Source organism: Oncorhynchus tshawytscha, linkage group LG12 (genome assembly GCF_018296145.1).
Source record: "Oncorhynchus tshawytscha isolate Ot180627B linkage group LG12, Otsh_v2.0, whole genome shotgun sequence".
NCBI lineage: Eukaryota > Metazoa > Chordata > Actinopteri > Salmoniformes > Salmonidae > Oncorhynchus > Oncorhynchus tshawytscha.
In genome coordinates, this window is record NC_056440.1 from 42,571,092 (window position 1) to 42,592,731 (window position 21,640).

General features: G+C 43.6%; 1 protein-coding gene across 9 annotated transcripts in view; it reads left to right on the forward strand.

Moving 5' to 3' along the window:
* mef2cb (myocyte enhancer factor 2cb) overlaps positions 1-21,640 on the forward strand; it is a 97,094-nt gene that overhangs the window by 36,414 nt on the left and 39,040 nt on the right. For all 9 annotated transcript variants that reach the window (XM_042330672.1, XM_042330674.1, XM_024439523.2 and 6 more), the window contains exons 2-3: positions 3,303-3,492; positions 19,746-19,949. In XM_042330672.1, the coding sequence (XP_042186606.1) occupies positions 3,439-3,492; positions 19,746-19,949 (258 nt within the window). In that variant the 5' untranslated portion in view covers positions 3,303-3,438. The remainder of the gene's footprint in view (positions 1-3,302; positions 3,493-19,745; positions 19,950-21,640) is intronic.

Genomic DNA, 21,640 nt, shown 5'->3' on the forward strand with positions numbered 1-21,640 from the left:
GTATATTATCTACCTCACTTGCTTTGGCAATGTTAACACATGTTTCCCATGCCAATAAAGCCCCTTGAATTGAATTGAGAGAGAGAGACAGACATATCAACAAAATATAAGAAAGCTCAGGAAATGGTTTCATAGTAATTTTACCATGGAATGATGTGTATACATTTGATGTGGAACTACCCCCGTTCACTTCCATGTATTTTACAGCCCCATAACGGGTTATCTTTAGACAAGTCTTGTGAAGCTTGTGGATGCCGTAGAGCAAAACAACCAACATGTACGTGTTCGTGAGAGTCTCAGCTTTTCTTTTTTTTTTTTAGCTCAAACCGTTCGACTCGTTGGCACACCTGTTGGACCGGCTTCAGAAAAGTCCAGTGACACTTGTGGGGGTCGTAGAGCAAAACAGAGAACACCGTCGTGTTCATGAGAGTCTCAGCTCTCCATAGTGGGTTCATAGTTTCTAGCACAAACCGTTTGGACTCTGCCGATTGTTTTCGTGACAAGACCGATTTTCGGGATGTCTCCTGGTCTGACAGTTTCCTTTCGGCACGCCAATTGACTCAAGGGGACAAGCTTGATCGCCATGTTGGAATGAGCATGTGAAGCCTGAGAAACTGTCGACCTGGAGACCATTAGGAGTCATCAGGCTATGGGCTATGTCTAACTGGCTAGATTATCGCTCGCGCCACCTCTCAGGAGAGATGGCCACACCAGTGGCATGCAGAAGGACAGGTGTTTTGAACCTGTGCTCTCCAATGCTGAGGATAATTCTCACTTGTGCTCCTAAAGCAAGATCAGATGGGAGTGTTACAGGGAAGACTCGTGTTTCCACTCAAGTGAAGGGTCAAACACGCAGCAGTGTGTTCACTATGGGGGTTTGGAGGGGCTTTCCTGTGCTTTATGTCACTTAGTAAACACATGGATTCAGGTTACAGGGAGATCAAACAGGAAAGGAAAGATAGGGGGAGGGAAGTGTGTGTGTGTGTGTGTGTGTGTGTGTGTGTGTGTGTGTGTGTGTGTGTGTGTGTGTGTGTGTGTGTGTGTGTGTGTGTGTGTGTGTGTGTGTGTGTGTGTGTGCATGTGTGCGTGTGTGCGTATGTGTGCATGCATACGTGTGTGTGTGTGTGCATGTGTGCGTGTGTGTGTGTGTGTGTGTGCATGTGTGCGTGTGCGCATGCGTGTGTGCGTATGTGTGCATGCATACACATGTGTGTGTGTGTGTGAGCAGTAGAGAGAGAGAGAGAGAGAGAGAGAGAGAAAGACTGACATGTCTTTTGGTGAAGCGGTGTTGTCTTCCACATCAATGTATCCGCCTCATGCTGCCAGGTGCTGGAAATCTGGTTCAGAAAGGAGAGAAAAGAGAAGAGGGAAAGGGGGAGAAAAAAAAGCAAGGTAGATGGAGGGTTTTTAATACGACGGCTCTGACAGCTCCCTGCATTGCACTGAGCTTAAATAATGGGATGCTCATTTGCATAACGAGGGACGTTATCACCTCTACTGTCAAAAGAAAACACAACAACAGCTCTTCTGCTCTTCCCTGAGATAGATTGGGTTGGCCTACTTTAGCACTCTGGAGAGAAGCACCAGAGATCTGGCTTACCCAAGCGCACACACACACATATATGCACAACCTCTTTGGAAGTCAGCTATTTCACTCTCACACACACCATCGGTCCAGCTCAGCCCACACACAAATGCGAGTGCATGCACTGCACACGCTCAAACACAAACAGACGCGCACGCACAAACAGACAGACACACATGCACGCACGCTCATACACACACACACTCACAGACAGTGGTGTAAAGTACTGAAGTAAAAATACTTTAAAGTACCACTTGGGGTATTTGTACTTTACTTTACTTTACTATTTCAATTTTTTTTGTTTTATTCCACTACACTCCCATACGTTTTCCCTGACACTCATTGATGTCCAATTTATGTAACTATCATTATAACCCGTTGTCATCGCTACTGCCTCTGATCTGGTGGACTCACTAAACACAAAAACTGCATTTGTAAATGAGGTTGGAGTGTGCCCCTGTCTGTGCATACAATTTTTAAAAAAACACAAAAAATTGCGCCGTCTGGTGTGCCTAAAGATACACTGGGCAGAAATCACTCTGCCATTTCCTGGGAGCTAAAATGATAATAGTATTTCACTTTATGTGACGAAACAAGCAAGTATAGTGTAGAGAATCATTGTACCATCTAAACCACTGTTAAATATATTTTCCATTCCCAAACTATTGTATTTTCAGCTGTTCGTAACTGGTGTTCAAAACCAAAAAGTAAAAGATGCAGAAACTAAATTAAAAAATGGGACGCATAGAAATAGAGTACATAGAACAGATATACCACTTCTTGCGTAGATGCTTTTCAAGGAGAGTGACAGAACTTCAGTAGTATTTTACTGGGTGACTTTCACTTTTACTTGGGCAATTTTCTATTAAGGAAGCTTTACTTTTACTCAAGTATGACAGTAGATAGAAAAATCCACCACATATATCCCAGACTTTGGAACAACACACTCGCACACACTCATGCACACACTCATGCACACACTCGCACACACTCGCACACACTCGCACACACACACACACACACACACACACACACACACACACACACACACACACACACACACACACACACACACACACACACACACACACACACACACACACACACACACACACACTGTGTCCAGGTGGTTTAAGTTCTGTTCTCTATTGCTGTGATTTTAAAGGTAAAATCGATAGTGTTTTTGTCTGAACAAGGCAAGGCTAGGTTTTATATCAGCATCCAAGCCATTCTCCATGGTACCCATTTTGGAACCGTATTGGAGGTAGACGAGACTAGTCATACCTTGCTGTCGTTCTGTCAACAAACTGCTGTTTTTCGGGAGGAACAAACTGTATTTCTTAGGCTGGAGGTAATGTTACACCGTAGGTGATTAGAGCGTTTAAGTTAGCAGCACTTTCAAAACACTGTCAAACTCTCTGTGAACGAGGCGAGAGCCTGACAGCACTGTCTCTCCTCATAGTCGGCACGGAAATGCAACAAACCTGATTTGCATGATATCAACAGTGAAAAACACAGCGCTGCTTTCACAACATGTTGACGGATTCTTTGTCTTTCTTCACCCTCCCCTGTGGCTGCGATGATGTGACTTTTCCCCCCCCAATCCCCCTGTTTTTTTTTTTTGCCATATTTCATTTCACTTAATGTTTATCCTCTCTCTCGCCTTCTCTCTCTCCTTTTCTCTCCCTCTCTCTATCTGTCTCTTTCTCTCATGCAGGTACGGATGCTGGAATCTTTGAATTGATCGGAGCAAGTAAAGAAGAAGAAGGAGCAGTTTGAGGAAAGGCAGAAGAAGAGCAAGGAGAGAAAGCGCAACGTTCTTTAGGGAGAGGAGAGAAGAAAAGGACGGGACGATGGGGAGGAAAAAGATTCAGATCACGCGGATTATGGATGAACGCAACAGACAGGTAAGCCCCATGGAGAAGGGAGGATGGATGAGTGGAGGGGTGGATAGGAGGAGGAGTATAGGAGGGGGTGGGGAAACACCTTATTGTGGGCCTGGGAGAGAGGACGGTAGGTGTGCTGACTGAAGTCTTCGGGAGTCTGGATGGTGTCTTAGTGGTGGTGGTGGGGGGAGGCAGAAGGGTGTAGGTGGGATAGCAGGGTAGCCTAGTGGTTAGAGTGTTGGCCTAGCAACCAGAAGGTTGCAAGTTCAAATCCCCAAGCTGACAAGGTACAAATCTGTCGTTCTGCCCCTGAACAGGCAGTTAACCCACTGTTCCTAGGCTGTCATTGAACATTTGAATTTGTTCTTACCTGACTTGCCTAGTTAAATAAAGGTAAAAATAAATAGCAGGATGATTGCTATGGGTACCCTGGGGGTAGTAGTGGGTCTTGTTTTTGTTAAATCTAGCGGCCCACTCTGAGGCTAACGGGCAACAAACACTGGTGACACCCTTTCATACCCTATCACACCATGCCACCCGCTTTAGGCCATGGCAGTTTAATATTACTCTACATGGGGGTGGGAAGGGAGGGGAAGGGTGGTAGAAAACACAAACAAACAACCAAACAGAGACGGGCTGGTCCGAGGTGGCATTTACTTGCCACACACTGCAGAGCCCGAGAGAGGTGGGTGGAGCTGAGAGAGGTGGGTGGAGCTGAGAGAGCACTGAGAGGCGGACATGCTCCCTCTGTGGCTGAGCTAGTTATTGGGGCTTCTGCAGTTTTCCTCTCCCGGTAGAGATGCACTATCTTAATTTGATCCGTTTTTCACAGCAGGTAAATAATCTACTGAGCAATTTCAGTGCCAACCAAAAGTGAATTTGAAATGTATAATTTGGAATTTCTATTAGGATATTGAATTGGAATGTAATATTTTGGAATGTTTAATGCACAAATTGAATCATTGAAGTCACAATTTTAACTTGTATTTCATGATTTCAACTGAATTGAATGAATATTTGCATTCAGTTTTAAAATTAAATGTCTATTTAATTGAATATTCAAATTCAATATTTAAACATACATTTTCAAAATGGTATACATACATACATATTGCATTAATTGTCTATGTATCAAGTTTACAAACCATAATTTCAAGTAAACCAAAGTTTAAGATATTCAGCTTCTCAGATGCATTCAGATTCAGTTTACGAATTCAGTTCTCTAAATTCAGATTCAAAACCAGTGACAACATCCTGGTACTTTGCCAGCTAGGAAAGGAGAAGAAATAGATTCAAATGCTCTCTGTGGTAAATAGAAGCTTCAGGCGGTTTCTGAAGCTATTTTGAATTTATTTACCTTCTATGAATTTGGCTCTAGCATTTGAACCGCTTTGACTTTAAGCTATTATGACCCCATTCCTGAAAGCTAAGACTCTCTGGAGCATGGATGTGCTCCCCTCTATGATGATCACAGCTGGTCGCGAGTTGCCCTAAGTGCCAGATGGCCAGTCCGCCCCTGCTTGAAACTAGACTATGTCAAACACAAACTGACACATCAAACTAACACGTCTTCATGTCTCAGGCAAGGTTCTCGTCACATAAGCCTGGATCACCAAACCACGCGTGTAACCTTGCTGGATCTTGACAACGTGCACTAGTGTAGCAGATGGGGGATCTGTGAAACTCACAACTGAAGTGTCGCCCCTAGCACGATTGAAGAAGGCCTTTTTTTAATAGCGTGGTGAGTTGAAATGTTCAGGAGGGCGGGCACAAGCTCTAAATCATTTGGACAGTAACCCTCCAAAAAGTCATTCATAAACCTTTTTCATTTCCATGTGTACTATGAAGCTAAGTGTTTGTTTCTTTGGCTTCAGGAATGTGACTCAGGTCTTGAAAAATAACAATTTTTACTGATTGAAGGTATAAGGGGATATCAGGGAACAAATGCCGTGGTCGAGACTACGACGGCACCAGTGCAATGAGTGGAGCTTCCTCAGGTGTTCAAAAGTCCTAATCAGACCAAGAGCCTAATGCTTCTTAGGTAGTTCTTTATGCGAAGCGACAGTTACAGGGATGGTTAAAAAAAACAGCTTGATTTCCATAGCAACGTCAGGGAAATTGGGAAGAAGGAAGTGGTGCTTCAAATAAGCAGTTCTACAACATCTTTAATTGAGCCTCTCATTCTCCTTAATTGCCGTTCACAACACATTACGTAAAGAGATTAAATGTATAGGAAGCTCTGGGGACAGGTTGTTTGGATACCGGACATCCCAATAAATTGGCAGATGCAAATGGATTATCATCTTTAAAAGTTCCATGGGGGCTTGAACAAAAAAAGCTGTTTCCGATTTTGTTCATACTGGTGAACCGACTTTTGAGTTGCTTGGTTGCAATATGAACAGTCCCTTATCTCTGGTATATCTTAGAATGCATCATTCAGTTTCAAGTTTAAATTGTGTGCAGCACAATGGAAATATTATGCACAATGTCTCTGGAAAGACTGTCCGGGTTGGAAATACTCAGTAGAGAAAACAGTCAGGCCTGCAACCTGGACCTACATACAGACCGTGGTGAAAACATTTACAAACAAAAATGGAGGACTTAAGAAGACCAGGGTATTGGCCAGACAAAACCTGCTGAGTTCAACAATAAATAGTGGGTGAATTTATCCTCAAGCTGACTACTTAAACATTTTAAAAAATTAAGCTATTTGATGTGTCATTTTTTATTTAAAAAAGTTTATGAATAGCAACTAAATAGCAGCTAAATACGGCATATAGATAGTACACTGCATAATGAAATAATCCCTAGTAAGCGAGTGTTTTAAGGGTGGACTGACTGTATTGTTTGGCACTAGGCTGGTTTTACGCACAACAACTTTCTATCCAAGCTGGGAGAGAACGCGAGGACGGCTCATGTCCTGCAGGTTCATGTTGTCTATACAGGACAGTTGTATATTCTAACACATCTATTGTAGCTGATTAGTATGCTGTTGCATCAATCATATATTTAACCATCTGCAATGTTTGAATTTCCAACTTTAATTACAGAACACGTAATTGCAATACTGCCACCAGCCAGCAGGCAAAACGTGGCAGCATTGCAACACTGTGTTTAGCTTCGTGAAATGTTAAGACTTGAGAAAATGACGATAAAATATGCCCACCAATAATTTTATGGCTATTAGCTAATGCAATGCTATACATACCCTGGTACCACAGAAAACCTATAATCGATTCAACAGGCAAGCAGCCACATAGATATGTCGCAATTTCAGCACCATGGACAGCAATCGGTAGTCTATACTTTGTGATAACAAAGGGTCACCCCACCTCTGTTTTGGCAAAGGTCTGAGGGATGGACCTAGAGAAATGTAACAACTCTCAAATTCATAGACAGAGCTATGGATACAAGGACTGACCATCCATGATATCAAAATGATCATTTTAACATGTTTTGAGGCTACACAGTGTTTGACTAAATGTACTTTGTTTCCAACCATTGGAGTAAAACGAGCTTATGTTTTAATTTCTGATGGGGTATGAGAGTTGAACTAAGCTCATGAGGCATTTTCAAGTTGTATTTTTTAAGAATAAATGGGTATATAGCTTTAATTTATAAGTCCAAAAATGTATGTAAAACTCAAGATTCTAGATTTAATGTTTAATACATTTTAGAATATGAGGCAAACATGTAGATAAAGGCAAAGTATTTACCATCAATATCACACAGCTGGCTTCATTTGTGGCCAGATCTTAAAGTAAGTTTGCGGTTTTTTAAGTGTTTTTTTCTCCAATTTATGCTTTTGCCACAAACCAATATAAGATGAGTCAACAACATTATTTTAAAGGTGAGATTTTCAATGGACAGTTAATTTAAATATAAAGCGACAAAACATTAGCCACACAACCCAGGAAATGGATGGAGAAAAACTTCTCTCTCTCTCTGCCCTCTCCAGGCCCACAATCCATCACTTCCTGTGGCACCAGTGACCACCGCCACTCTGTCAGCTCCCTGTCAGTCCAATTCGATCCATATGCTGCTAACGTGCCCCCTCCCCTCACAGGTCACACACACCCAGGCTGTCCCTCCCTCCCCAGTCCTCACCACTCTGTGAACCATTATCCCATGCAACTTACTGTCACAATATTCAATGGTTATTACATCCAGCACAGTTGTTGAAAGACTATCTTAGATCCTTCTACTGTGCTTGTCATTCTGAATGGGCTAACATCTAACAGAGTTGCTCACTGAGCCCTCTAACCTCTGACAGTATGATATCTCCACATAAACACTGTCATTGGGCTCTCTTCACACTGCAATTGTGACTTGACATAAAAATGTGCTAGAAATCAATTGGACTCCCCTGAAGTGGCTGTTGCAGCTGGGTGGACTGAGTGCTCATTAGTGAGACAAAAGAAATAAGAGAAAAAGAGAAAAGATTGGTGAAAATAGGAGGAGGGGAGTGGAGCTGTCATAAACTGTTATTTCCTACTTGACTTTCTGGGAGATCTACAGTTGTTCCCAGACATCAGTGACAGGTCATTGGAGTCAGTGTGTTGTAGTCAAAAGGAGGAGAGAGAGAGAGAGAGGGAGTGTGGAGGAGGTCAGGGAGTTTCAGTGGAGAAGGCTATCACGTTGCACCAGTGCCCACTTCCTGTCTGCTGTTATCTCAGTCTCCTTTCCCTCCCTCCCTGTCCCACCGCAGACCGGGCTCACCGGTCGCACCAGGCACTCCGGCTCCCGAGGATGAGGAGGGGAGAGAGGGAGACAGGAAGGACACCTGAGGGGAATCGATACCACAGATATCCGGGTTTCGCTTACAGAGAGAGAGGGAAGGAGGGAGAAAGAGGAGGGGGTAGAGAGAGAAAGAAAGTGAACAAGCATATAACAGTTTATACCTGAGGTCTCATGTAAGTCATTTTACACAAGCCTTTTTACACATTCCTTTGCATTCATATTGATACAAAATCCTGATGTAAACCTTTTAATCAACTTTTGAATAAGCTCTTTTGCTTTTTGCTGTACATGGCAATGGTGGTAAAATGACATCAGTTCTCTTATGTCTGAGCCTAGCAATAAGGATATGAAGGTGACCGTCACAAGACAGACAGAGGCCTTTGGCACACAGAAACTTTTTTTTTTTTTGTCGAAATGGCTGCCTGGCCTTTGCATATTTTCACTTCCCCTTTGAGGAAACCTCTGTGCGCTTCAGCCAAATAAACATCAGAGGTGTTATCTTTAGCCTCCACATTCTTCGCATGTTTGTGTTATTTTCATGCAAACGAGCTCTCAGCCTGCCCTGAACAAAACTCGTATGACTTAAAATCTACTTAACACTCTCTAAATCACAATCAATCCACACACATGAAGGAATAGATCGAAATTACTTTGAAGAGGTAGATCTTAGTTTCACTCTGACTGGTATGTGGCAATCAGGCCGATGTGGCTGTCGACATTTGAGCTCTCATTTCATACTATCGTTGCTATTGCGGCGCAATGTAGACATTAAGGGAGCCTTTCACCTCTACTCACTAGAAGCGTCCGCTCCCCTGCTCTCCCTGCCTTTTATTGAGTGGCACCATTCTGTTAGGGCTGTCAGCACCACCCTGCCACCCACCGGGCTCCGTAGCCCACCATGGCGCCATCATCGCGGGCACGGAACCTCCGTCTCTCTGGGCGGCCACTTTGGCCTGCCACCCCCAGGCCCCGAAACACTTCCCCTGAGCAGGGGCACCACGGCCAGGCCTCCCTGGCGTTGAATGCCTGCCCAGAGCTCTGGACAGAGGGCAGCAGTGTTTGAGCCCTGGCTCCCACCCCCCCGGCCACTCAGACCCTCTCCCAGCCCTGGGCACATGAAAGAGCCCCCTGTGCCATAAACGCATGGGCCGCAGACAGAGAGCAGACACACACACACACACACACACACACACACACACACACACACACTTACATACATTTGTATTTAACACACACAAGCACATGTACATTTAAGTAGAAACACTGAGGTAAACACATCTACCGTTCGTCTTGTCGTTAATATCCAGGGTCAGCCATCATGGATTCCAGCTAATTGGGTATAATTGAGGGTAATGCAGAGTGACAGTTCAGACGTGTGTGTGTGTGCGCGCGCGCGCGTGCGTGCTTGTGTGACAGTGGGGGTGGTGGGTTGCAAAGGGGAAGAGCCCCTTTGGAGGGGTCATAGGTTAAACATGGATGAGGTCATCAGTCACAGGAAGTAGACCGCTGAACCCCAGCAATCACATCCCTCCCCAATCACATCCCCCCCACTCAGAGAGAAGCGAACACAATGATATATCTTCTTTCTTATTTTTCTCTTATCGAGACAACCAAAGCACCGCAGAACGAGACACGGTTCTTTCACTCACGACAATTGTGCCGTGTCTCCAATCAACAGTGGTGTGGTGAGGAAGCTTGCAAGGTAAATTAACAGCAGGAAAATAATGAGGCCCTCAGGGTATTTCGTCACCCCTGCACTCCTCTTCCCCAGTTTCCCACCTTTTCTCTTCTCCTTCTTTTAGTGATCGTTACCTATGCGAGCCAGGCTCCTCCGTGCCCGCCTGCTCAACCCAGAGAGCGCTCGCAAAAATACCTCACCTTTCCTCCACTTCATGCCCTCTTTTGTCTTCTTATCTCTTTTATCTGCCTCTTTTGTGCTCCTCTTGTGCTGCCATTCTCTACTTTGTCCTCTTTTCGTGCATTTTTGTTTCTCGACGATTCACACGAAAGTCAAAATAGAATTATTGGTGTTTCCCTTTTTCCTTCTTTCCCCTCTATCGTTCAACTTGAGCTCTGTGCCACGAGGCATTTTCATCCTCACAAATGAGTGAAAAGGAAAAGCTATTTTGGTGAATCTCGCCACCAACGCGGCCCTTGCACGGCCCAGCAGGCAGTGGATATATGACTTTCCACTTGTGGTTTTACAGAATAAGCAGGGACATACAGAGCACGACCATACTCGGACAGGAGTGCTTTTCTCAGAACTCGGTGCCTCTGGGAAAATAAAAGCCAATGCAGTCTCTGCATTCGCCATTCTTCACATTGTAATGTCAACAAAACAAATTCTGACATTACTTATTGATAGACTTCAATTGATTAACTTCAATTGTAATGTTCAAATGTGATCTCTTGCACAGGACCTTTGTTTTTGCTGTACTCTGAAAGTCTAGGACAGGCTATTAGGATGGGTGCTGGGTGGTGCAGGGGAGTAGAGTAAGCATATATTAGAGATGTGAGCTGGAACAAAGCTCCTGTTGTCATCATGCATCTCCAGAAGCCTGTTTGGCCCAGAAGGAGAGTTCAAGCCCAGGTCTCGGGTCTCCTCTCCTTAATCCTTTTGTGTGAGGAGTCCATCTCTTCCTGCTTTGGCTTCTGACAATGAGTGTCTGTGTGGAGGGCATAGGGCTGTGGCGGTCATGAAATGTAGCATCTCCAGGCTTCCACGCATATAAGCTGCATTCAAGCCGCTGACGTGCGCCTTTTGGAGCGTCTACAATTAAAAAGTTGAATAAATAAATGTAACAACACCAACACAATAAACCCATTATTTATTTTAGTCAGGTCTAAAGAAACATTGTGATATGAAGAAAATGTATGTCTGAAGAACAGAATATGTGTTAGCCTACTGTATGTTATCTGACTATGCTCCATGCCATAGTCTGTAGGTTTGTTCTTTTAGCAGACCAGACATGCTTATTAGTCCCATTACATTATTTTATATTATATAATTTTATAATCAGAAGAATATAATTTAACTTAGCTGAATAACATAGAAAGATAATTTTTCCCATTCCGGAGCAAGTGTGCATATGAAGTGGCTATGTTAAGTGTAAGAGCAGCTGAGAAATAAATATAACAACACTTATTTTACTCCACCCATCAACCACTGTTTTGCAGAGCAGGCTCTCGCTATGCGACAGGTGATAATTCCGCCAAAACCCGGTGTGCCATGGGCTCTCCAACCCTGTTCCTGCAGCTAGCTACCCAGTGCTTAATTTGAGAAACCAAGGGAAATCGGTTCGGGAACATTGGCAGTTTTCACAACGAAACATATTTCACTAAACTGTTGACAGCCCCTCTGCACACTTGAGAAAGGAATAAAGGACAGAGAGAGGAGGAGATGAAAACGTATGACGGTGAGATATTCTGTATTGCTAAAGGTAATGTTTCAGCCTATTAATGATGAAAAAAAATAAAATAATCCCTATTACTTGGCTATCCAAAATCATATACAAATTCAACAGAATTGTAAGCCGCCCTGCACAATCAATGAACCAACAGCATCATCGATGGCATTACATTCTCTCCCAGACTCGTGGATAGACATTTTGAAGCACAGCATAAGGTAACCCAGTCCGTCCAGTATGCATAGTAATATAGTCCACACTCAAAGGCGATTACTCAAAATCTGATCTTCAATCAGTTTACTTTGTTTCTCAGCAATGCATAATATGCGGTAGGCTATGTATTGTATTGTATTGCAATCGTAATTTGAATTCAGGTATTTTTTTCGGGCTTGGACTCATAAGCCTGTGCATATGTATAAGTTCAAATATGCATATGGGTGTTTGAATTAATCATCACCTTAGAAAGCGCTGTCCATCTTGTCGTGTTAGACTTTGAAACAACATCCACAATGACCATCTTTCTTCAAATCGATCGTCAGAGTGAGGCGAGTTTTAAAAGTATGATAGGCGTGTACTCTTTTGATGATCAGTGTTTGATGTGATTTTCGATTGTATTTGCATTGACGTCAAAGTGGTTAGAGGGACTATAGAGCCCTGACTACCAGGCCGTTAGGGACCGAATGGTTGTTAGGGTACTTCCAAAACATGTCCTGAGGGCATAAGAGGAGATTACCGTGACTCAACGGTCACGTGAACTTTTTACTGCTGTCATGACTCATGTGTGGCGGTAATACGGTCACCGCAACAGCCCCAGGAGGGCCATGGTAATGAGTGCTGGCATGCATGAGTCTTAACAAAATGTTGTGTGTGTGTTTGCTTTGTTAAATGCTTGCTCTCGGTCCCTGTCTTTCTCCTCCTCCCCCAGGGAAGTGCAGGCAGGAGGTGGGAAGCAGAAGCGAAGCCATTGTGAAGGGGAAGCCACCGGGCTCTTCCTGTTATGAGAGGAAATGCATACAAATGTGTTTCCTGTGCCCCCCCTCTCTCTTCATCCTCCCCCGTATGCGGCAGAGAATCAGCCACTCAAATCAAATCAAATCAAACTTTATTTATCACACGCGCCGAATACAATAAGTGAAATGCTTACTTACAAACCCTTAACCAACATTGCAGAAGAGTTGAGAAAATATTTACCAAATAAATTAAAGTAAAAAACAATAAAAAAGTAACACAATAAAATAACAATAACGAGGCTATATACATTGGGTACTGGTACCGAATCGATGTGCTGGGGTACAGGTTAGTTGAGGTAATTTGTACATGTAGGTAAATGGAGCTCCTTGTGGTAAACATGTTTGTCCTATTTGTTGATGCTATCCGTCACGAGGGGACAGGGAAGGAGGGTGTATAGTATGTGAGGAGGCAGGATGTTCAGCCTCTGACCCGTTGAAGTCCTCTAGCAGACAATGCCAAATCGTGAGGCCTTTGGTGGTTTTAATGCACACGGTATATTCTCACTGTGCATCCTAAGACCATGAACCATTCTGTGCAACAATAGGTTTCTAACTCTAGGGCCCCTGAGAATTCTGCTGTGAAAACACACTCATTCACAGTTTGTTTGGCTTACACTGTTCTCCCCACCAAACCTCCAGCCCTGATAGCAGCAAAGGTGCTACAACAATGCTCTGTTATTAGCATGTTGATATTGCTGACAATGGGATAGGAGATATTGCTAGTCCTCCACTGGACACTCCATTCAAGGCAAACGTAACTGACTACATTTGATTACAGAGTGGAAAGGGAGACCAGAACATTGGTTAGAGATCCCATAGCGACAGGAAGTGCCTACGGTGACATCACCGGCACAAAGGTCGTGTCAGATAGTTAATTGCGTTCACATGTGGGCATTATGTGAGGTCAGTGACTCACAGTGCAGTGTTTCGCAAGCTAACCAGTGAAATGCACCACCACTAACTAGGCCTACCCACTCCATGTTGTAGTAGATACATTCACATGCACATATGGTTGATCAGATGCATTACTTGTATTTTCTATTTCTATGTGAAAAACAAAACAAACATTGTTCCTTGTGAGGTGTGAGGCTGTGGTGCATGTGACTTTGAAAGGGTGTCAGTGTGTACTGTTTATACGTGTGTGTGTTTTTTTTTAGGTACAGTATAGGTGTTAAGATTATGGTATGGGTTAGGGTTGTTATTTTTTATGTAGGTGTTACTAGGTGATTTTTTTTTTCTTTCTAGGATATAATATGAGCTGGAGACACAGACCCCCACTGTGCCATGTGTGCTACCAACCACTTAAAAAAGAAAAGTTTAAAGTGAGTGGGTGATGCCTCCTCTGAGCCTGCATGTTCGCTCAGCTACTGTTCTTCCGGTAGAATGTACCTTTCCCTAAAGCCTCTGGCACCAGAACTTCAACTTCCTGTAAGTTCCTTCAACTTCCTGCCACCTGAGGAAGACACCACTTAGGATGTGTTCCAAACTAGCCTCACATGACCTTCGAGTGGTGTCTTGTTGAGTTTGTCATGTAGCAAGTAGCCAGCAGCCAGCAGGCCTAGTTAAGCCTTGGTGTTTGTATTTCTGTCCCACTGCATTATAGATTCCAGTGGGCTTGTTATGACAGTTAATCATCCAGTCGCTACCTGCCTTTGGTCCTTGCGTCTGAACGGGGGTTTGTTTTTTTTAGCATTTTGGTATGACTGTAAATGTCACCATGGTATTTAAAGCCCAACGGAGCCATTCTGTGGTGAATCATTTGAGTTGTACTGAAGTCTAGAGCCTTTTTCCATACGTCATGGGAAGGGGAGTTGAAAGCGTGTCCTGTCTCTTCTTTCAACCTCTGTTGTCTTGAGCCTTGGTGGCCATTCGATATGGAGCTCATTGTGGTGTGGTGACATCATTCCCCAACTCAGAGGGAAGGCTGGAACAGGGTCTGTAGTTCATCTGAGGTTGGCCTATACAGAATGGCGCTGCTCATATCATCGTAGAGAAGAGGATGTCGTTTGATATTCGATTTCCGTGGTGCATCCTGTCAGATTTCATTTCAGGAAAGGAAAGGCAAAACTCTATTGATATCTATCCGTCTTCTTCTCCTCTTTCAGTCCTGAGAGATTCTCAGCTGCTGAAGACCTCAATGATACACTGAAGGACACTGTAGGAAAGATCTGTATTGATACATTAATTCCTTCACTGGTACATTGATCTGGTCCAACCATATCTGAAGTTTTTGACTCCAGAACTTTCACACTAGTAGACCGAAACAGTTGGCAGTGCTCCTAATCTCTTCCTAGTCATTTGTATTCAGGACGAGTGTAATTGGTTTGTTATTGGGGAGGTTTAGCTCTTGTGTTTTTGGCTCATGTAAGGTGTCGGTAGAGAACAGAAGAGACAAACGCTTCAGTTAATCAACATGCCTCGATCATTACCAACCAGCTGGGCACTGTTCTGGAGATCTCTCTCTCTCGCTCCACTCTCATCAGCTTCCTGCTCCAGTCAAATATAAAGGAGAGAAGGAAGAGAGAGAGAGAGAGAGAGAGAGAGAGAGAGAGAGAGAGAGAGAGAGAGAGAGAGAAGAGAGAGAGAGAGAGAGAGAGAGAGAGGAAGAGGAAGAGGGAGAGATGTAATTGAGTATCTATAGTCTTGGTGATCTGGAGAGGTGCCAGAAAAGTCGACACTTGAATGTTTCTTATTGTCCTATTAGACCCCAGGTAATTATCATGTTATCACAGGGTCGTGAACCAATCCGATTCCTCCTCCATGCAGAGAACCAATGTAAAAGCACGGGATAGTGTTTATGAAGCAGACACCTAGTGGGTTTCACCTACACCTAGTAGGTTTCACTTACTGCGCTGGTATGGGTCGTGAGGCCCTAAAAATTGTCAATGACTCCAGCCACCCAACTTCTCTCTGCTACCGCACGGCAAGGGGTACCGGAGAGCCAAGTCTGTGACCAAAAGTCTTTTAAAGCTTCTACCCACATGCCATACGACTGCTGAAGAGTTAATCAAATGGCTACCGTGACTATTTGCATTAATCCCCTTTTTATTTGCACTAACTCTCTTGCACTAGCTCTATGCAAACTCACTGGACTCTACCCACACACTCACACATACTCTACTCCAACACACATATACACACACATACACACACACTACATACGCTCACACACACACACACACACACACACAAAACACAAACACACACACAACTCACACATAGACACACTTTCACACTCTTCACATACGCTGCTGCTACTCTGTTTATTATCTATCCTGATTGCTTAGTCACTTTTACCCATATCTACATGGGAAAAAAACAACCGTGCCCCTAACATAGAAATCAGAATGTTTCAGGTTAAAATAACGTACTGAACAATATGTGTTATTAAATGTGCTAACTATAAGCTGCTGCTGCTCTATACTACAATTGTGCAGATTTCTAGTTTCCACCTTCATCCTTTGCCTATATTAACAGTATTGCAAACATGTTTGGTTCCTAATGTTAACAGAAGCTGTGTGTCGTGATATTTATATGGTGCTTTATTCTAAATAACTACACAATTGGTGACTTATTTTTTTGTATATGGTATTGTCGTCAGTTTTCATGAAGAAATTACCAATGATCCATGTTTCAGATGAAGAATGTATTACCAATTCTTATAAACAAGGCTAACCCTCTTCTGCCCTATGCATAATTCATTAAAAAATATGCCTAAATAACGTACCCTAAATTTAAAAATAATCCTGAGCTATGTGGACTATAAGTGGTACCTACAGAGAACACGCTTCTGTGAGACTGCAACTGTAGTGTCAAGACATTAGGTGGGCATTCCTGAGTAAGTTCAGCAGGAGATAAACCATAGCGGAAAATGACAGTATTTTGCCCATCCCCGGGCAGGCTTGGGTAGAACAGGTTAAGGCATTTGTCCTTGTGTTTGTTCCCTGTAAACAAAACTCCGAGGCTACACTGCACCAAGAGCCCAGCGTCGAGCCTTCTTGTGAGCAGACTCGTTTACAATGTCTTTAAAGTTTCATTTACTAAGCTAACTGGTTTTGCAGCTAACTGCATCGCAAGGCTGTTCAACCCGTCTTGGCTCATTGTAGATCTTAGATAGTTCTTTACAAGTTTCAGCTTACTGAAGGCACGTTCCCCTCCAGCAACTGTTACAGGCATTGTGCAGAAGATTCGCGGTGCAACGCACACCTCTCCATAAATGCTCTGTCGCTGCATCTCGTGGATGGCATTTAGGGGCTCTACAGGACAAAATACCATTCTGAAAAAAAGTGGCACCGTGTATCGTCTTTATATGTCGCACTTCATTTTCAAATCCATCTGTGAGATCTTTTGGAGTACTTGCTTCTCAATTTGTGGCAAGATAAACTAATTTGGTTTTCAGTCATTTTCAATGCCTGTTTTCAGTCATTTTCAATGCCTGTTTTCAGTCATTTTCAATGCCTGTTTTCAGTAATTTTCCTAAATGTAAGTGTTGGTGAAAACTCCTCGCATACTGCTGCAACCGTGTGGAACCGCATGTCCAAATGACTGATTGTCAGGTTAGATTACTCGTTGGTTATTACTGCATTGTCGGAACTAGAAACACAAGCATTTCGCTACACTCGCATTACCATCTGCTAACCATGTGTTATGTGACAAATACAATTGGATTTGATTTGATTATACTATCCAGAGCCACATAAAACACTGTGTTGCGAAATCCAGTGTCTGACTTCTGTTCACCTGCTATGTCATCTTCAGTCTCATCAGGGAAACGTTTTCTTCTTCTTTTTCTGGCTGCTCCTCTGTTCGTGGTGAAACTGAGTAGTTACACCCATTTCATTTGCCACCGTGGAGGCTTCTGCCAGAAGAGCGTCCCCATTGATTATACGCAGAGCCTGTATTTCTTTGCCTTGAGTGTGAGCTGCTTCAGTGTCCAGAGAAATATTTCCTGACTGAAGAATTAGGCTTCCATTCTCAATACACTGCTAAACGTTTACCCAGAAAGTGAGCAGGAAGATTGCCTTCTCTGGCCACAGTGCTTGGATCATCTAAAACCTTGTCTTCCTCACTTCGAAACCGTCCATACTCTTCCTTTCTTTTATTGTTTGCTTGTTCAATCTCGTCTGTCACTCCTTCACTGGCACTGCTGCTACTCTTTAGCTCCTCTTCCTCCTCCCTGCTCTCCTCTGCATCAGAGTCTGTCTGACAGCTTTCTGCTGAGATCCTGCCTACCTGGGGCTCTCTGGGCACTAGGAAGTGAGTACACAAAGGGAATGCTAGGTTTCATGTTCGCTCCTACAAAAAGGTTACCATACTAAAAATCTACTACGGAAAGAAAATACTTTTTAACAGTATATATATCAAATAGAAGTACGTATTTAAGTCTGTCTAAGTCATCATGTGCCTTACTTTACAATGTAAAAATGGTCTAGTTATGCTGCTGCTGCTGCTGCTGCTGTTGCTACAAAACAACTGCCTCACCTCCAAAGTCCGCTGTTTCAACATCATGTAGCCGGCACACGTTGGGATTTGTGTCTACAGCAGTAGTAGTAGTAGCATCTACAGTCTGGGTAGGTAGGCTACATTTTAGTTTTTCATTTTAGTCTAGCTAGCTAACAAATGTCACGCAAATATTGGGGAATACAGTTATAATAATATCTAAATAATAGCTAATTAGCTAGCCATAGCTGGTAGCTCATCATCATCATGTTAATAATTACTGCTCTGACTGAGCCGAGTGAGTCCACTGTAGGCAGCTAGCTACCTGTAGCTAGCAAGCTGTCAAGCAGAAAGATGCCTGATCTGATTATGGTTATACGTTTTAATTTTCATCCCAGATTTTTCTTGTCTAACATTTTTTAAACGATAAACAAATCATTTTCAAAAAATGTAGGGACCCTACCAGGCTAGGGCCCCATGAATCATTCATGTTTGGAAAGGGCTCGTAATTAAGCATTTCACGGTATAAAGTCTTCACCTGTTGTATTCGGCGTATGACTAATACAATTTCATTTGATTTGAGCAGTGTTATCCCATCACGGATGGTAACAGACACATGAATTTTAAACAACTTGCATGGTGCGTGCGTGTGTTTCAAGATGATGTGCCGAGGCACTGGGCCTCAAACATGCATGCACGCACGCACGCGCACACACACACACACACACACACACACACACACACACACACACACACACACACACACACACACACACACACACACACACACACACACACACAAAGGTTCCTATATGTGAAGACTGCCTGCATGGTTTCTGTGGAGCAACATTTATATCTACCTGGTGCTTCAGGCGCTATATAAAACAAAGCTCAGCGAGCAAACCCCTGGGCTATTTTTACCAATACAAAGTTGTATCTCTAAGACTGTTAGAAGTCTTAGCTGTACTCTCACAAGCGCACAATGGAGTTAGTGTGCGTGCGTGTGTGTGTGTGTGTGTGTTTGTGAGCGAGCGGTTGATAAGCTCCAATCATATGAGGGGCCAATATAAAGACTCAGATGTTCTATAATAAAGTGCAGTATGCTTTGATGTCGCCCACAGATGATAAACTGATCTGGCTCATTATCTCTTTAAGACAGATCACTCTCGGTTCCTTCAAATTCTATTCAGCTTCTTTTTTTTCTTGCCTGAGTAGATGGACTGTTACAGTAACCTCTCAGTGGGAGGTCGCAGTCGAGAACAGCCCTGACTGTTGAGAAATTCTCTCATGCAGCTTCAGTTTCATGATTTATGAGTGGAAAAGCTATGATTGCGCCAGATTTCTCTTTCTTCACACATTATGAAGGAAAACAGAGGTCAAGGATGGTGTTTTATTCTATAATACAAAATAATTAGATGTATTTATGAAATGTGTTAATATTAAAATGTAGGATCAGATGTGGGAAAATCCAGTTTGGTGTTGACACAGTGGGGTCTGGTCCGGTCAGGTGTACAAGAACTGAAATCCCCCCAATCCAACCCCCAACAAGGAAAACACAACACACATTCCAGTGCTGAAAACCTGCCTCCCCCTAAATTCACCCTCAGACGTTCACCCTGTAACCTCTCTCATTCTCTCTCCTCCTCTCTTCTTTCTCCCTCTGTCTTTCTCTCCCTAGGTGACATTTACGAAGAGGAAGTTTGGCCTGATGAAGAAGGCGTATGAGCTGAGCGTGCTGTGTGACTGTGAGATCGCCCTCATCATCTTCAACAGCACCAACAAGCTGTTCCAGTATGCCAGCACCGACATGGACAAGGTGTTGCTCAAGTACACGGAGTACAACGAGCCCCACGAGAGCAGGACCAACTCTGATATCGTGGAGGTGAGTTCCCGGACACCGTACACACCACACATGTTCACACATATACACACACTCACACATATACACACACACATGCACGCACACACGCGCACACACACACACACACACACACACACACGCACGCATTGATACTCAATGACCATAGACTACAAAAGAGTAAGGCATCCATCCAAAGTGTACAGACAACTATCCCTTGGGCTATGTCTTATAGAGACAGGCCCCTATAGCCCATGGCATCGGTAAGGCCCTACAGCCCCTGTGAGATTTAGCCCATAGTTAGTGTCCCCTTGGCATTGTTGTGACTCGCGCTCCAGGGGATGTGTTATCCTAGGTCGCTGTGGCGTGGACATGGGTGATGTAAGCCTGGCTCAGGAGGACGTTAAATGGCTGTGTCAGGTGAGCTGCACACCAGGCCGCGGGGACAGGCCAACATGCTCCAACGTGATCAACGTGACCCTGGTTACACAACTGTCACCATGCTGATCTGCCTGAACCTGGTGGCCCACATACAAACACATATGCACGCACGCACGCACACACACACACACACAAGTGCGCACACACACACACACACTCACACACACAAACACACACACACAGTGACTGTAGATTACACAAAGGTTCCCTCTTAAACCGACACAGGCACCCAAACACACAAACATACATACCAGGCTGCACACTCAGCCACGCAAAGATAACATGCAAGACGGACCCTTGAGACAGAAGTACAGGATCATTATGTTTTAGGGAGACATAAAAGAGAAGATGAGGGTTATTTCTTAGTGAAGTTTACTGACCGCTCCAAAAGTATTAAAGATTACACAGAATAATGAATGCATGCTCCATTGTTGTTGTTGATATACTTACCATTTCAAGTAAAAAAGGAACATCTCCTACTTGGAGTAGCTTCTATCAAAAGACAGTGCACTCAAAGCATTCTCCACATTAATGATGAAAACATAGACACACCAGACCGTATTCATTAGCATAGAATGCATTTAAGGAGGCATGTACCATATATCATGTTGGTAGCCTTAAGATGTGCTCTGCTTGCTATTTGAAACGTACTCTTACTTTGCAAATGCAACTGTACCAGATGCATTAGATTATGTTGGTTAAATGCATTGGGCATATGCATTGCTATATAATTAATTACTGGAAAATTATACATTTCAGTGGAATTTATTTTAAAAACACATTTTATCCAGTAGGCCTAGATACGGCCCATCTATAATATAGTATTTACATATAATGTACTGTATGTAGTACCCCCAAGGCCTCCTTGTGTCCTTATGAAATACCCTAATTCCCCTACCATGCAGCGGCATGTAATTCATGTCCAACTACACGCAGAAAGATAACAAGCCTGCTCTCCGTGTCATTCATTTTACATTTACAAATTTAGCAGACACTCTTATCCATATCATAGCCTACATATCCAGTCTCTGCATATAAGCCCTTCGGCAACTGTAGTCGGTGTATTAGTCTCTCCTACAGAGACCGTGAAGAGAGCCGTCACATGTTTCAACAAGCGCCCGTGACCAGACCTGCAGGGGCTTTGAAGCTCTCTATTAGCCGAGTGGAGGATGGCTAACGCGTAAACAGCTGTGTCTGAGGAGCACGCTAAAGAGTCTAGCGGGGGAGTGCTGTGGCGCTGGCTTCTGTGATCCCGAGGCGGACATGGGTTCCGC